The sequence below is a fragment of the Odontesthes bonariensis genome, chromosome 16 (assembly GCF_027942865.1).
Source record: "Odontesthes bonariensis isolate fOdoBon6 chromosome 16, fOdoBon6.hap1, whole genome shotgun sequence".
In the NCBI taxonomy this organism is placed as follows: Eukaryota; Metazoa; Chordata; class Actinopteri; order Atheriniformes; family Atherinopsidae; genus Odontesthes; species Odontesthes bonariensis.
In genome coordinates, this window is record NC_134521.1 from 3,021,752 (window position 1) to 3,039,024 (window position 17,273).

The following is a 17,273-nucleotide window of genomic DNA, read 5'->3' on the forward strand; positions in this document are numbered from 1 at the left end:
CATGGCACCAAAATGCAATGAAAAAAGTTTTATTCTACACAAATAAAAAGAAAGCATTTTCCATGTGATCAGCGACCTGCCTAGACCAAATTGCTAAATCTGATCTGGCATTACGCGGCACTGAGTGTCCAGTGGCCGACGCATCTGACGTTTTCCGGTTTGAGCGCAGATGCGGACTCCAGCCTGCAGGCCCACGGGCTGGGATTTACTTTCATTGCTGATTTTTATTTTGTGTATTGATGTGGTGACGAGAGGCAGCAGCTGGAGAGAGCTAAACACATCTGGCGCATTAAGTGTGAGTAAGAGAGAGCATGATCACGGCAGCTCAACTGTAGATGGATGAGTTTAGCATCTTTAATGCCTTTAATGCTATATTGCAAGAAAAACAGCAAAAGAAAGTAATTAAACAGTATTTTTATATTTTTCTGGCACATTCAGATTTTAAAGCGCAAATGTATCCTGTTTACTTTTATTACATATCTGTTTTTTTTTATATATAATTGAAGCATTTTCGTTCATATTGACCATCGGCTTTTCTTCAGGTATTCCTTGTCATCGGGCCTCTCTGTTAATATGTATTATTACAATACAATTACAATAAAAATAAAATGAGATGCTAAAATGGGAGCACAGTCCAGCAGGCCTACTGGAATGTCGTGGCGCACACAGGACGCAAAACATATCCCGTTCTCCATTTTGCAAAGTAAATTCATCCTTATCTTTAGTACTGTTTTGATAGCTTTCGCGTGTTCTTGTCCACTTGTCTGCGCGTGAATACACGCCATATATGCATGAGCACGCACATTTACTTGAGCGCGTGCTCGGGGCTTGCGGGCCCACCCTCGTTTTGCGCAGATTAAAAAAAGATGCAGCTCCGGGTCGGGAGAGGAGAAGAAACAGCGGCAGTTATTTTTTTTTTAGTTCCAATTTAAACTGAGGATATGACTCGTGTTAACTTTATACTGTCTGTATAAACCGAGTGTAAATGCGAAATGAATATTTAAATGGAGGATATGTTCTACATTATTGATAAGAATTGAAATCACATATTTAAAGTGAAGCTTGACACAAACGAGACGGAGAGCCTGGTCATAATAGGAGTGAAAGTTGTACTTCTGTTGAAAGTCAGACTCCGTTGACATAGAACTAAATCCACTCATTCACTATAAATGTCAACGAAAATGTGACAGAAATTTGTTCTCTGTAAATCTTTTTTAATCCGAAATCTTTTTTAAAATCCATTATATATTTTATGTATTTGATGAGGCCTGCTTTGTCTTACAAACCTACCATACTCGTTTCTTCTTCTTCAGCGGGCAGAAGAAGGATTTCCCAGGATCAGGGAATCCTATTGTGTAAATATTGATATCTTTGCTACGATATTGTTGTGCTTTTCATAATTCATGTCATTGCATTTTTCATTGCGACTGGAATTTATTAGCCACATCCTAGTTTTGTATACTCATGCTCAGATCAGGACATTCAATAATATTAATATTAACAATGATAATAATAATAATATATTTCTGTCCAGTGGTAAAAAACTGAATCTTGCCCCCCCCCCCCCCTTTTTGTGTTTTTCATTATTGCCCCTAACAATAAAAGTAGTGATGGTGGGGCGCATGTCATCCTGCTCTCTGCCCATTAAGCCTCATAACTCGGCCGTTTGATCACCGCCTTGCCCGCCCCCGATGCTCATTACGCCTGATTAGTCATACAAGGTTACTAATTATTGCTGCCATGTTTTAATTACAGTTTCATAATGTATAACGTCGTCATCAACCCTAACCCCTCCACACGGAAACGCACGCATATCTCACCATCACATCCAGAGGCTTTCTGTTTGTGTTGTTTTTTAACTTTTGTTGTTTTATTTCATTTTAATTGAGTCCTGGTTTCCTGGTTGGTTGAAGCCCTTTTCTGTAATGGTTGTGAGCAGGATGCTGCACTTACACCTGTGTCAGCTAATCTGACCTTTGACCTCATAATGGGGCTCCTAAAAAACATGAGGTGAGATAATGTGGGGCCGTTATTGTTTTATTTATGTAGGTTTATTGGTCTCCAATGATCTACTTTTTCACTGTAACTCCTCCGCCTGCTCTGTGTGTGTGTGTGTGTGTGTGTGTGTGTGTGTGTGTGTGTGTGCAGATTTCTGTTTCTTGATTTATTCTGTGTGTTTGTATGTTTCTTACCTAAAAATGAACGCCTTCTGAAATGGCTGAAACCGAGGATTAATCTACAAACGTCTCTGATAAATATTGCAGCAACAGAATTGAACACTTCCAGTGTGTCTATAAGCAAAAGTGTACTTGTGTGTGTGTGTGTGTCAATGGACTTAGATGGACTGTTTTTATCTCGATAATAGAATGCTAACAGGGGTCAATCCCATTCAAGATATGATAAATAATACCACAAAAAAAGTCCACAAATTAGAGCTCCACTGTTTCCTTAACAACACCCCCACCACACACACACACATACACACACACACACACACACACACACACACACACACACACACACATTTTGTCTTCTTAATCCCTGACACACACACACACACACACACACACATCACCCGCCCCTCAGTCTGGTCCCGTTTCAGCCATGCTGTCAATATGCAGCTGGCTGCCCCGTGCATGCACTACTGCAACAGGGATGTGTGTGTGTGTGTGTGTGTGTGTGTGTGTGTGTGTGTGTGTGTGTGCAGTGGTGGGGGGATGTGTTTGCATTAGTGTGTGTGTCTGAGAGAGAGAGAGAAAGCCATAGTAATGTAACAGAGGGCTGATTCTCCAAGGCCCCAGCGCTGCACTCAAGACTCTGAGCTTCATTAAAATTTCATCGCCGCAGCGCTCGGCCAAGGTCTATTTATGAAAATGCGCTTCCTCGCTTCATGGAAAACACAAGCCAAGAGGAGTGGATGGAGTAATCTGAAAGAAAGTGGAATTAACAGCATACTGCTTATTCATATAGATTCTGGTCCCCGCTGAGTGACTTATCATGAGGCACCTCTGGGTCTACTGCGTGCTAGCAAGGGACTAAAAACTGTACAAGACCGCTTTCCATTCAACTTGATTTTTTTTTTCCCCTGCTGCTGTATGAGACCAGGTTGCATGTTTTCAAACCAGAATAGTTTGTGAATAAGCGATAACAGATGGTTTGGAGCGTTGCATTGAGGTCCAGCTGATGTACTCTATTTCTGAATCATTCCTGGAAGGTTTTCCTGTAAAAAAGTGAGTGTGTAACAGAGACAAGCCAAAGAGATGCAGTCTGTTCGTCCAAATGAAGTTCACCTGAGTGATGCATGCGGGCACCACTCGGGAATCTCTGAATAACAAGAAAGATTTAAATGTAAAAAAAACAAAAAAACTATTTATTCAACTGCAGATGGCAAATGTTTCAGTCAGAGAAAGCTGTTGCCATGAAGCACTTCACACATCTCTCTTATCAATGATGTAAGTTGAAACACAGCTGGTTTCATTGTGCTCCATAAGCAATGTTTCCTGTTTTTTTTTCATCAAATCTGGAAGTTTGACATCATTATAAAGTTTAATTGAGGAAGTGAAGCTGGGTCTGGACCTGACGACTGTGACTTCTGTGTTACATTAATGTGTAAAAGTCTTGTGTCACCCCTCATTTCTTGAAGAATTGTAAGGAAGACAGGAAACAGGTGAAGGGATTTAATGAAAGGTATGCAAACGGAAACGGAAATGCAGTAAATAAGGCAAAAACAGAGTTTGTCCAATCACAAAGAGCTTGATTTTTGCTCTGAGCTCCTTTCTCCTCCAGCACAGCCTGAACCCTCTCAGACCAGCTTTCTGTCCTTTCTTTAAGGAGTCTTCAGGAACAGTTCTCCAGGCTTCTTGAAGGACATCCCAAAGCTCTTCTTTGGATGTTTTCTGCCTTTTGTTCCGTTCTCTGCCAACATGATCCCACACTGCTTCAGTAATGTTGAGCTCCGGGCTGTTGCCCCTGATTTTCAGTCCGGTTCTTGTGTTATTTGGCACACCTCAGCCTTTTACCTCGGTTCTATTGGCTCCTACCCTTCCATAGATGGATCAGCTGGACGTCCAGATGCATCTTCTCCAGTTTCCTCAAATATTTTTGAGGATATACTGCACACCATGCTGAGACATGCCAAGTTTTTTAGCTAATAGCTCTTCGTGGAATCACTTTTTTGGTGATGCAATACTATATCTGGTAAACTGTGGCATATTCATAGATACATCTGAACAAATGGGAACAAATTATATGTATTTGCATCTGGCTGCAAGTTACAAAGTGCCTAAAGATACAATTTGGTTCTTCGCTAAGTTGTCTGTTATGTGCGGACGCAACACTGCTTCATCCCTTGAGTTAGCTGCATTTTTCATGCTTGAATGATTCATAGTGATGTTGGAACCTCAGAGCATCACTGATTTCAAAGCATTGTGCAACAGGAACATTTTAAATGTTCAATAACACATAACAATACTGAGATGTCATTTATATTCAATCAAAACACATTTCAAAGATGTTTTGGGGGTCTTTTGTGTGATAAGGACAGCGCAGCATAGAGGAGGGATAACGCGTAAATGCTACTGTAGTCTGTCTACAAATCCTTACAGGTAAACAGCTTTGGTTTCAATTTTAAAGTTGTTTGAATATTTCTGAACAATCAGAAATAAAGCATGAAAGCGTTTATATTTCATCCACACTCAAAAGCCTCAGCACGTACATCCAAACTCATGGCATAAAGAAGCTATTTGAATTTAAAATAGATGAAAAGCAAACTAGAAGTACAAAAAGTTGGAAATGTAGTTTTTAATTATGTCAAAGGAACTTGCATTTTACTTGTTTCAGCCTACTGCTCAGACAAGATCCCAATCAGGATTAAGTCTCATCTTCCCAGCTGCTCTCAGTTCACTGAAAAGGGAATTCCCAGAAACATTAAATGGTTTTAATTTCTTCAATCTCTGATCCTTGGAAATATGTGTTTATCTCACATTTAACTGTACACTGACACTGGACCCACTATTTATATTTTTATTAGCCTGACCGGGGGCTTGTGGTAATATCAATGCCCACGGCTGTGGTGAGAGAGAGAGAATATCTGAGGTCAGAGTGGTTTGACTGGACATACCAATGTAAAGTAACATCCCATCTTTTAACAGCTAACCCCAGCTCGTGACAGAAGCTGCATTGTTACAAAAAGGCTAAAAAGCAGTTATGAGCAGCATTTAATCATTTTCTTGCTCGCTAATTTGCCATTCCTGTGTTAGAAATACATTGTGATACTTTTACTGATTTAGGCTACTTAACGTAAATGCAGCAGTTCACTTCACTATTTATGCCATAACGACACAGTAGTTAAATTCAGTGTTTAAGCACTAGCCAACATTGGCAGATGACAAGAACTTAAAGATTAATCAATTTCATCACTGTATTGGCACCTACATGCAGCAAATGTATTATGCACAATGCAACTCTCGATACATCACACAATACAGGGTGGCACACTGGAGAGCAGCTTGCACCTTTATTCTGAACTGATTTCACATATTGCCCACTTACTATCACATTAAGATTGCTATAAATTAATAATAATATTATTAAAGGAGTCAGACCTGTTACTGATGGTGAACTTGTCTTTAATGTTGGGTGTGTTTCCAGAGCCACTAAAAAAAAAGCTGTAATCAAACCTCTGCTGAAAAAGGACAATCTTAATTACTTTTTAAAACAAAACAACTGCTATGACACCTTCCAGTCAACTTTTAGACAGAACCACAGCACTGAGACTGCTCTGACAAAGAGTTTAACAACATATGTCTGAATACAGACGGTGGGAAAATGTCAGTCTTAGTTCTACTAGATCTCAGTGCTGCATTTGATACAGTTGATCACAATATATTACTGAAACGACTGGAAAACTGGGCGGGTTGAACAAATTTCACGGAAACACATATGTTTTGACTGTTAAGCCCGGTGAAGATTTAACACATTAGCAGTCATTGCAGTTGTCAATGCCGCTTAAAAAGGTGATTTTCTCCTCTTCTAGCATTATCGTGACAGGAGAACCATGCCAACTTTGGATGCAGTTATCTTAGCGATAGCAATAGCCTCAATATACATATCGTTGGAAAGCTTAGTTTATGGCCGTTCATGTGAGCACAATAACTTAGTTTTGTAAATTTTACCAAAGCGACTGGTTTCGCCTTGCAGAGTCACATATAAGGAACACATGAGGTGAATGTCTTGGTATGTGCAAGACAACATTCAAGATTTTCGGGCTAGCTTTGTGAACTTTCTGAGCAGCCGTCACAGCCCTTTTCCATCAATTTAACTCTCGTTAATCCACCTCTTAGCACAACAAACCCCAAAAAAGTGTGACTGTTTTGGAGCAAACAGCAACTTAAGAGACAGTTCAGTGACATTGGTTCCACACAGTGATCCCTGGCACCCTCTGGCACCACTCACCAGGTCCAGCGGCTGCGCATAAACAAACTTTCGGTAGAGAAATTGGGTTGGGTAATACCAAGTAGTCGGTTTGATACTATCTTGAAATGAAATGAATGAATAGAGAAAAAAACAAAAGTTATTAATTCAGAATTTTATGATATTTTTTGATGATTTGATTTGATTATATTGGGGGGGTTATATTAGCTGGATCTGATTTTTGAGGGGGTCATGACCCCCGTAACCCCCGTGCAAATTACGCGCATGGGGATCTCTCAAAAGTATTGCGGGATCACGCAAAAAGTATTGCATAAATCAATAAACTTCTCCCACGGATGATGGGTAGGCTCCTCCATCTCTGTGTCTGTTTTACTTCCGGTTCACTGACGTGGAAAAAAAAACTTTTGCGAGATCTCACAAAAAAAAAAAAAAAAAAACCCTCCATGTCCTTTTAGGGGCTCCGTACATCTCTTTGACTTTTAGTGACACAGATGGGTTTGGGACAAAAATACACCAACCTACTTTGCAGACAATGACCTAAAAGGAAATGCTCGAGTGACTGCTGCGCCTTCTTTAACAACCCTTCTTATTTCCAAAGAAAATTCATGTTTATATCTGACAACTGATGTGCATTGACATCAGGGTTTGATGCTTTACCTCAGAGCGTGAGTGCAGAGCTGCTTTATATGAGATCATTTCCCCTCGGTGACCAACAGAATGTGAGCACACTGACTGACTGAAGTTTGAGGATGACAGAATAAGAGAGGAAGTGTGTGTGTGTGTGTGTGTGTGTGTGTGTGTGTGTGTGTGTGTGTGTGTGTGTGTGTGTGTGTGTGTGTGTGTGTGTGTGTGCGCGCACGCCCACAAATAACTCTCTTTGGATTTGCTGGAGGAAGGTTTCAGTCTGATTTGCTCTTGTTTGAATCTGACACAGGAAAACACAGCAGAGGAAAATGAGGCCTCTTGTTTCTTAATTATTTAAATCAAACAATTATCTACCGCTGTCCTGAAAAAAAAAGCTCTTTTATCCGCTCATCCAAAACAAAAACAGCATCCAGGGTGGAGTGAGGAGGAGGAGGAGGAGGAGGAAAGATTATATGGAATCCACCAACCAATAGAGGAAAACACAAAGTCCTTTTTAATTATTAAAAACGACTATTTTAAACTGCACAGGTGCCTCGCCAGCTTCCATTCTCAGACCAGGCCCCTAAAAAACCACCGCAGGTTTCCACTAAATTACACAGTAATCTATACGTTTCTGTCCAGTAAAACAATACAGGGGGTATCAAAGAAAACCTTTATGCACTCTGTCAAAAGTGTTCGAGGTATTTTTAATATTTGACTCGTTACAAATGTAAATGACATGAAGTTCTGAAGACTGAACCAAAATGAAAAGCTACAACAGCTGCATTTCAGAAAATATTTAAGAAATGAATAGATAGCATTAAGTTACCTTATACAATTTCATTCCACAATTCATTGTGAATATAGAAGAATATTTTGTTCTTCTCCTTCATTTTTTACGATGCGTTTATTTGCATTCCTTTACTTTGCGTAAGGAAAACTTGATACACTGTTCACATTGATTACACGGTCAATTATATATAATTTATAGGCTTCAACTGGAGAGCCGCTCAACCATTAAACTTTGATGAAGCCATGTACTACATTCTTTGTTATAGACCAACATGCCAGCCAGCCACTGTTTGGTAGACAAAAAGATATCTGCAAATATTGACAAATGCCCCATTTAAAGGTGGATTTTTTTGTTCTTTACTTTAAAACTTAAATTATAAAGAGTCGTTTGTAAAAACGGGATGAAACACTTTTGACATCAAATCAAAAGTGTGTATATAATAATATTTTTGTTTGAAATATTAATCAAAGGCATGTTTATTAAGTGGGGACATTATATACCGCTACAGAGTGCAATTTGTGTTTTTTTTCTTGATTTTTATCTCCTTTTCCCTTTTATCTTGACTTGTTTTTTCCAGGTTTTTTTCATATAATCAATAATGTTATCATTATAAAGGGCTTTGCAGGCACAAAAATTCTATTGAGTAAATGTGAATGTTTAAATGGATAGAAAGTTTATGAAAATGCGAGAAATCCTTGTTTCTTTGCAGACTTAAAAAACACCTGAAAGTGGTGCAAACTCGAGCCTTAAACTTTCCATTAACTCGCTGAGTGATAAAATACTTGTTGTGGTGTTCTTTGGATGTGTAAGTTTAAAAGTAATTTTGAACTGTCATGTGTTTTTGTTGGTTACACATTGTGCCCCGTGCTGTCGGCCCCCAGCTGTCCCCAGCTCCCAGTTTAAGACCCTTCTCCTTAACAGGCCTGTATTGGGTTGCTCCGAAGGGATCGGGGCCCGAGTTGCTGTTTTACAACAGATAAATGCAGCTTCTTAACAAACACACTCAAAAATCAATAGTATCATAACAGTTGATATTTATTATTCATTAATAATGCTTTGATGGACCCAAACCACCTGCTGAGCCGAGAAGGGGGCCAGAGAATATTATGTTTTATATGAATTTATGTGTCTGTATATGTATTAAGAACATGTGATATGTTATGATATGTAATAAAAAACATAATTTCCCAATAATCATGAATTGATTTTATGATCAAAATATGTTGATTATTAATCTAATTTTGGCCTTTATATTGTCAACACTCTGCAGTGTATGTTCTTCTAGTTATCAGATGTAACAATTTGGGTTTCAGTCCTGTCGGATTATCTGCAGCCTTTGCAGGTTTGAAGTTTGCACAACCTTTTATGCTTTTTCTTTTCTTGGTGAATTTATCATTTGGACTTATTGTTGTTTTTATACACAGTGTGTACTTTACATTGTTTCCTTTGCAAATGTAGTTCTGACCGTTTCTGTGCTGGTTTAAGTTGTCTTTAGTCAGTTTGATATTTCTCATAAAACATTCCTGAGAATTCTGGAAAGAACTCATTTAATCATATTGATGTGTGTTTGGGGTGTTTCCAGTCTGCTTTGCAGTGGTGCATACAGAATAAAATCTTGCATATTAACCTATTCTACTCATCTCCTAACTGTAGGTGACCTGAACGTGGGACTTTATCTATTGACAGAAATGCCAACTATAAGCTAAACTAAGCTTGTTGGTGGGCAAGTAATAGATAAATTAGCAAAATAGTGCAACTTTAAAATGTAAAGCTGATATGTATGAAGCTTCTTTTATCTATTACACAAATATTTCCTGGAAGTTTATTTATTTGATGGCCATGCAGAGAAAATGAGGTATCATTCTCTAAAAGCTGTAGTTTTATTCCAACTTTCATTATATTACAGTTCAGTTACACGATGTGTACGGTAACAGAGACAATAAAGTCAGAGGTAATTCATTTTTAAAAACAATTTCTGGTGTTGATTCCAGTAGTTTTTAGCTTTAAAAAAAATAATCCCTCAAAATATTTTATGGCAGTAGAAAGTTGATGATTATTCTGTGTCTCTCGCGTAATTGGTGGTATTTAAATGTTTTCTCCCAGCTTATAAACTTAGTCAAACTGCTTAAAACTGAGCCATCGGGGACCAATTGGTGCGCTGTAAGTCACTTCCGCATTGCCGTGAATAGACAACTTGGCGGACTCACGTGAACATGAAACGCCCTTCTTTCAATGTCTTTGTTGATTTTTTAATTTTTGTATTTATTTTTTTATATTAATGTCTCATTAAAGAGTGTTTCTGTCTCCCAGAAAATGGTGTGAGTAAAACGCAATCAGTTATGACGTGATAGAGTCGTGTAGTCTTCATATCCAGCAAAGTTGATCAATATTAGTCACTCAAGTATCAAATCCTATTCATCACCGCTGGGAAAGCAGCTTTTAGACGGAGCTCCTTCACCTCAGGCTTCTCCTGTTTCACAGCAGCAGCTGCTCTCCACTGCGCGCAAACACACACTGTAACCAAGAAACAGAAACGCAGACAGGCTGCTATACTCCAAGCTTATGTTGCTACGATCCATTAAATCTAACTGAGGAAAAAAAAGAAGAAAGATTAACACCTTTCAGCACACACAGGACGGATCTGCCTCTGACAGGAGGCGCTGAAAAGGTGAGATAATTACTCTAATGTACAGTTTGAAGACAAATTAAAAGAATGCAAATGATCGAAATCTTTTTTTCAAGTGAAGCAACGTTAGATAAGATTGAAAAAATATTTGTTTTCCTTCTCAGAAGATGCAAAAAACCCCTGCTCAGTATGTTGTTGGGGACCAAAGAAAGGCTTTCAGGAGAGCAAGTAAAACGTGCACAGTTTATTTCAGCTTCTGTCGCGTACACAGACACATTTAAAGCACACTTTCACAAATGAAATATGTCATTTTTCTTCTCCAAAATAAATTAAGTTCAAATAAATAAAGGAAACAAATGAAAAATAATGCTAAAATCTTCTCAGAAGTGTTGAAAAATATGTATAAATAAGGCCGACTATCTCCCTTCGTTAGAATATCTACAAAGTGCGCTCCACAAAGGTGTCAGTGATCAGTCATCATCATAATAATACGAGTCAAAATTATTCCATTTCATGAGGACACAAAGAGGGGAGATCAGGGACTTATGAATAATAACAATACTACCAATAATTTGATTGTCAAAGCATCATTGCAGTGAACTTGAACACACAACAGGTTTACACATCAGTGAGTCTCCTACAGGCCTAATTCACCATGAACCCAGTGGCAGAGGAACAGAACTAAAGAGCACATTCAAAACAAACCAAAACATTATCCTACTCCTCTTTTTTTAACGAGCGTGAGTTTTATATCACTATGAGCGTGCCAACACTTGCGCAATGAGGTAGACACACAGCCATACCGTGTGAATGCGTGTATCCGTGCGTGTTTGGTGTGTGTGTTTTTCCCTCTTCTTGCAATGCATTCACTTTGAGGGGGTTGTTTTGATATTTTTGGAGCCGCGAACGCAGGGAAAACACCCCCCCTCTCACGTAGGAGTAAACCATGCAATGGATTACAGATACTGTGCCTCATAAATTAGCCACAAAACGAGTTTTTTCTTCTTTCTTTCTTTCTTTCTTTCTTTCTTTCTTTCTTTCTTTCTTTCTTTCTTTTTACTCGCTTTAGTCTGATCTGTTCCCCCAAACTACTGAAGAAACAAAGACCTGGGAGAAGAGACAGCGAAAATTCAATACATGTCAATGAGCGTTTCCACACACGGAGGTGCAATATATTCACAAATATGTACATTGATAGATATAAAAACAAAAAAAAAGCTTTTACGGGTAGAGAGAATAATTATTATTATTCCTCCGGTCCCATCATTATTATTCTTATTTTTTTTGTACAATAATTGCCATATGAATGAGCAGAGAGGAGCATTGAACCTCCTGTTTTCTGCCCCATTGGTCATCACTTCCCCCCTTATTTCAGAGAGCAGCTTTCTGCTCTTACTGATTTCAGAATCTCGAGTTTTTTGGACAGGGGGTTGCAGTCTTTTTTATTCTTCCAGTCCAAGTGCTCCGACTCCACTGTCAGAATAAAAGAAGGTACACCGTTGTATCCGTGTGTGAGAAAAGTCACGAGGTTGCCTCGCATCCAAACCTATCAGTGTCTGTAAAACACCTCAGAGAACAACATCTCTGCTTTCTGCTTCAGAAGCAAAGCGTTGCTGAATACTTTCTGTGGAACCGTCTCCACAAACGGAGTTCAGGCACTGGTGCAAAAACACTGCTGTGAATGCTGCTCCATCTCTACGAATATTGAATTACATTTATTCCTTTTTTTTTACTCAGAACATTTGATTTTTCAAAACGAGTTTCAAAATAGCTTCTCTTTCATCAGATGAACAAAATAACTTAGACTCAATGAGAGATCTTTAAGACTTTTCAGGTATTTTAAGTGCGCGCACGTGGCCCTGCTGCGCGTCACGCAGGCGGAGTACCTTGTTTTTCTGACAGTGAGCAGCACCAGCAGCAGCAGCTTGTCTCTGATTTTGTCTTTTTTGTAAATGAGACAGAGACCCCAGAGGCTCTGCAGTCTCAGTGAGTCGCAGAGAACTTCATTCGTTTCTGCTTTTGCCTCTGATTGCAAAACCAAACGCGCACCACGTTCTTTTTCAGGTCGAGCTTCTCAGCGATCGCGGCGATCTTCTCCGACGAGGGCCTCGGCTGCACGGCGAAATAAGCCTCCAGGGACCGCTTCTCCGGGGCGGCGATGGACGTGCGTTTCCTCTTTTTGTCGCCCCCGTTAAAGATCTCCGGTTTGGACATCTTCTCCCTCTGCGCGCGCTCCGCCTCCTCCAGCCAGGCCTCCAGGATGGGCTTCAGCGCCACCATGTTGTTGTGCGACAGCGTCAGGGACTCGAACCTGCAGATGGTGCTCTGGCTCAGACACCCGACCCCCGGGATCTTGAGGTTGGCCAGGGCCGCTCCTACATCGGCCTGCGTCACCCCAAGTTTGATCCGCCTTTGTTTGAACCTCTCAGCAAACGACTCCAGCTCGCGGGGATCGGGCTCCGCGTCCCCGCCGGCGGTCCCGAGGGAGCTGTGGGAGCCCAGCCCGTGCGGGTGCATGTTCATGGACTGCGGGTGGTGGTGGTGGTGGTGGTGCTGCATGTGGTTGATGGCAGACATGTGGGCGGCGTGAGCCGTGTGCGAGGCCGTGGAGCAGACGTCAGAGCCGGGCATGCCTCCCAGAGAGATGCCCGGTGTGAGGTGGTCCAGCAGGTCGCCCTCCAGGCCCTGCGACGGCTGGTGGTGCCCCGGGTGGTGGTGGGAGGTGAGCACCGACGGGTGGTGCAGGTGCGCGGAGGACGAGGTGGGTGTGCAGGTCATGCTGGTCATCGTGGTCATGGTGTGGTAGGTGGCGTCGGGCTTGAAAGGGTGGCTCTTCTGGGCCACGATGTCCACAGCAGCCAGGGCCTCGGCTCTCTGCAGCAACGTCTCATCAAAACCCGCGAAGATGTTTCCCTGAAGCTGCAGAGAAGCAGAGAGAGGCCAGTCAGAGGCGGAAAACCGACAAAACCAACCAAACAAACCGTTTATGTAGAGAAAAACAGAAATAACGCAATGCGATTTACATATTAGAATGTGTTTTTATTATTATTTAATGTTTAAAAGCTTTAAATAAATACATTTTTAAAAAAAGTATGGTGAAAATGCTAAAAAAAAAAATCAAACTTTTTTTATTTTCTTAAAGACATAATTAAACTTTTTCATTTTCGATTTTCCATTAAGTTTTCTCAGCAAGAGTACTTGGAAAAAAATATTGAACACCATGAAAATGTAGAAAATGTTTGTTACACAAACTGTAAACATGTTTGCAGTATTATCATCATGATCTTTTTTTTTTTTTTTTGCGTCAGGACATTTTTTTGTGCGCAAAACTGAAATGAACTAATTCTGTTTCTCAGTTCTCAAACATCTCAACCTAACACAGCATGGGCATTATTTCTGTCCAACACCAACAAAGTGTGTCGGCGTCGGAGGATTATTCATTTCAAATTAATATTCAACGATCTCCTGAATAATTTCTGCGGACAATGAAATGAGACGGATGTGAACGGGACACTATGAGATGACATGCGCTCAGAGAATCAGCACCAAGCCACATTTAGCCTTTATTTTCCTAAACTTTTAGCAGCATCACATAAACCTGCCTGAATGCAGGATTTGGCTTCAGATGCACCTTTTCTCTCCTGGTAATAAGTTTGTTTTTATTTCTCTCTGATCTGATCTGTCCACATGTTTGGTGTTCATTCTATTCATGTTTCACTAGTTTATATATTTATACACAGTTCCCACTGCTGCTCAGGTTTTTGAAGCTTGAATAAGGAGATTTTTAACGTTTACTACCAAAATGTGATGCTGTTATTACAAGTAAGGTAGAGGTTTATTGAATAAATGAATCTGAAACCTTTAAATGGAAATAAGCTGCGGGCTCCTCTGCGACATTGCGCATTATTTCCAACACCACATCTCACAATTGAAAGATAACCACTAAAACCTTCACCTTGACCAAACATAAATCAGTTTAATTAGACGTCAGACATTTTCTCTTTTAATTCCCGCGGATCTGTGCCTTTGTCAGATGAGTGCTGACTGAGAGGAGCTGCAGGAAGTGAGCAGCGCAGTAAATCTGGGACTCACCGACGGCGTGGGCAGGCAGGCTCTGCGGATGGCCTCCGAGCTGGAGTGCAGAGGGGTGTATTTGGGCTCGTGCAGGATGGGGTGCATACTGAAAGGCTGCTTGCTGTTCATCGACATCATGATTGCAGAAGTGAGGGAAGGTCGTTGTCCGTCTTCCTGGTTCAGCTCCGTTTTGGTGAGTTTTCTAAAAAAAAAAGAAACGCCTCAGAGAGGAAACGAATCTGCCGCGCGCAGACAGCTGTGGATGAAACGGCGGTCGTGGTCGCAGGTGCAGTGAGGTTGGCTTAAAAATCAGAAACACGTAAAGAGAGAGCTTTCTCCGGGACTCCTGTGGATCTTCGCTCTCTTTTTTCGCCCGTAAATGACTTCTATATTAAAAATGCTGCTTGCCTGCGGCGCCTATATTGGACCGCTGCTTCAAGGACAACTCCTGATTGGAGGAGCCGCTGTATGACTCCACCAATCAGGTGGAATTAAAAGGGCTACAGCCACTCCCCCCAAGTGTTTGGACGCTGTCTGGCTGTAAAAAAAAAAAAAAAAAAAAGCATCGGGAAGGGATGCTTTGTGGTTGCACTCTTAATGTTTCTTGAAATATTTGAAAATCAATACCTGCTCAAAAAATATGGTTTCTCTGCCGCGAAGTTCCAACGGGAGGAGAGAGACTGGAGCACTGAGAGTTTAAGTGATCCAGTGCTGTGCAAAGTTCTTTTTTTCCCCTTAACACACATTTCTGAGTAAACAGCGAAACATTAAGCCCTAACCAAACATCAAGCAGAAGCTCAAATGGAAAACCAAGCAACTTTGATCAATCATCCAAAAACACATTTTAATGTTTAGTCTTTATTATTATTATTATTATTATTATTATTCCTGAGCTTAATGCTAATACAAATCATTTTACAGGGCTTTACAAATGCAACAGCAGAACATAGACGAGTATAACTGTACCATATGCTCTAAAAATAATATTTTTCTCTATTACCTGCTTTTCCAAAGGAGAAATGAGGACCGATTAGCTGCAAACAGGACAGAAAAGCAATCAATCGATTGGGGATTGGTTAATAATTTGGTTGAAACAGAGTGATTGAGAGTATCAGCTCAGATTTATCAATTGATGGCAGACGTGCAGGAATTCCTTCGCTTTAACCGATTCACTGTCTTAGCAATTAATACATAAATTAATCATGCTTCATTTACTTTGTGGCTGTAGAACGGACTCCCTAAACACACATACACACACACACACACACACACACACACACACACACACACACGCGTCTCTCAATTAAAAAATAAACAGGCCTGAATGGGAACTAAAGAGCACAAGAAAAAGGATGAAATATTTACAGATGAAGCGCGTGGGGTCAGCGAGGCATCGCTTGTCAATCAAACGGGGGGTTTCCGGCGGACTGTCGCGCGCACTAAGTTGGAATAATTATTGCGATAATCTCCCAGTGGGACGTTTCAAAGGGTGGGCAGAGGGGTTAGTGGCGTCAAGGTCCCACTTTCTCTATATTACACTGCTAATGTCACATGTGCAATAACAATAATATATATGAAAACAAATATAAAACATCTTTTTTTCATTATTTGCTTAGAAATAAGCAAAATTGTACTGACGGCGATTTTTATTTAACGAGATGTCTCATTCTAACAGAATGATTGAAAAATCAATGATATACATATTATATATATATATATATATATATATATATATATATATATATATATATATATATATATATATACATACATAAATTCTAAAAAGTAATGGACACAATTCCCTGATCTGAGTGATAAAAATCTCCAGCATGTTTTCATTGTAAGAGTGCAGAATAATTTACTTTAGGCCAATAAACCACTTTGCCCCAAACTAATGAAAGTCAGCCTTTGAAAGCTCTGTAATTTCATGAATATTTAGTTATTTCTGTGTCAAACGTGACCTGAACTCAAAGACTGAGGGTCATACTCCTCACAGGATAAAGGTGGTCGTACCTAATATTAACATCTTGCTGTTCATTCACAGATGTGATGTTCTGCATTATTCTAAGGAGACCCTGCGATGGTAAAGTTGCAGTTGGGCATTTTTGCTTCAGAATCCGGTATGATGAATACAATAACTCATGTCATTATTTACTTTTGTCTGACTTGAAGAAAGGCTTTTGTAATGGACAGATTACTAAAGGGTCTTACTGGATGTTGACACATGCGCTCATTCTTCATTCCAGAAATACAAATGACGGTGAGGTATTCTCACAGAGAACATCTTAATTGGAAACATCACAAATGGGAAGTGCATGGCCCGAGACATTAACACTCTGTAGCAGGTCACTAAAACTGAATACCAAACACCAGATACAGCGGTGAGATGTCTGTGCAGAGCCCAAAGGAAACTAAAAGACCAAAGTCCAGCCCGCTTTCCCTGCTGCCATCTGACAGACCATAGAGGTATCTGCTGCTGTACCAGAGAACTTCAGAGCTCTGTCTTCCCTCTGTGAGGCTACTGAATTCCATCCATCCATTTTCTATGGAAAAGCTGGGATTTGAACCTGGAACCTTTTTGCTGTGAATTCATCCCCTAAATTCCACCACGGCATCAGTTTCTGTGTCTGACTTTAAAGTTTATTTATTCACAATACTTTTTTTTTGTTTGTAATTTTGTGTGAGGCTTGAAAGAAGATTCCATCTTGAGTTTATTAACCAAAC

At 40.2% G+C, this 17,273-nt stretch overlaps 1 protein-coding gene across 1 annotated transcript; it reads right to left on the minus strand.

The window, feature by feature from the left end:
* Positions 1 to 11,536: 11,536 nt before the first annotated feature.
* Positions 11,537 to 14,880, minus strand: pou4f4 (POU class 4 homeobox 4). The gene is made up of 2 exons (XM_075487093.1): positions 14,568 to 14,880; positions 11,537 to 13,394 (listed from the first exon to the last, which is right to left on the minus strand). Exons 1-2 carry the CDS (start codon positions 14,685 to 14,687, stop codon positions 12,459 to 12,461), a joined length of 1,056 nt encoding a protein of 351 aa, XP_075343208.1. The 5' UTR covers positions 14,688 to 14,880; the 3' UTR covers positions 11,537 to 12,458.
* Positions 14,881 to 17,273: the final 2,393 nt, after the last annotated feature.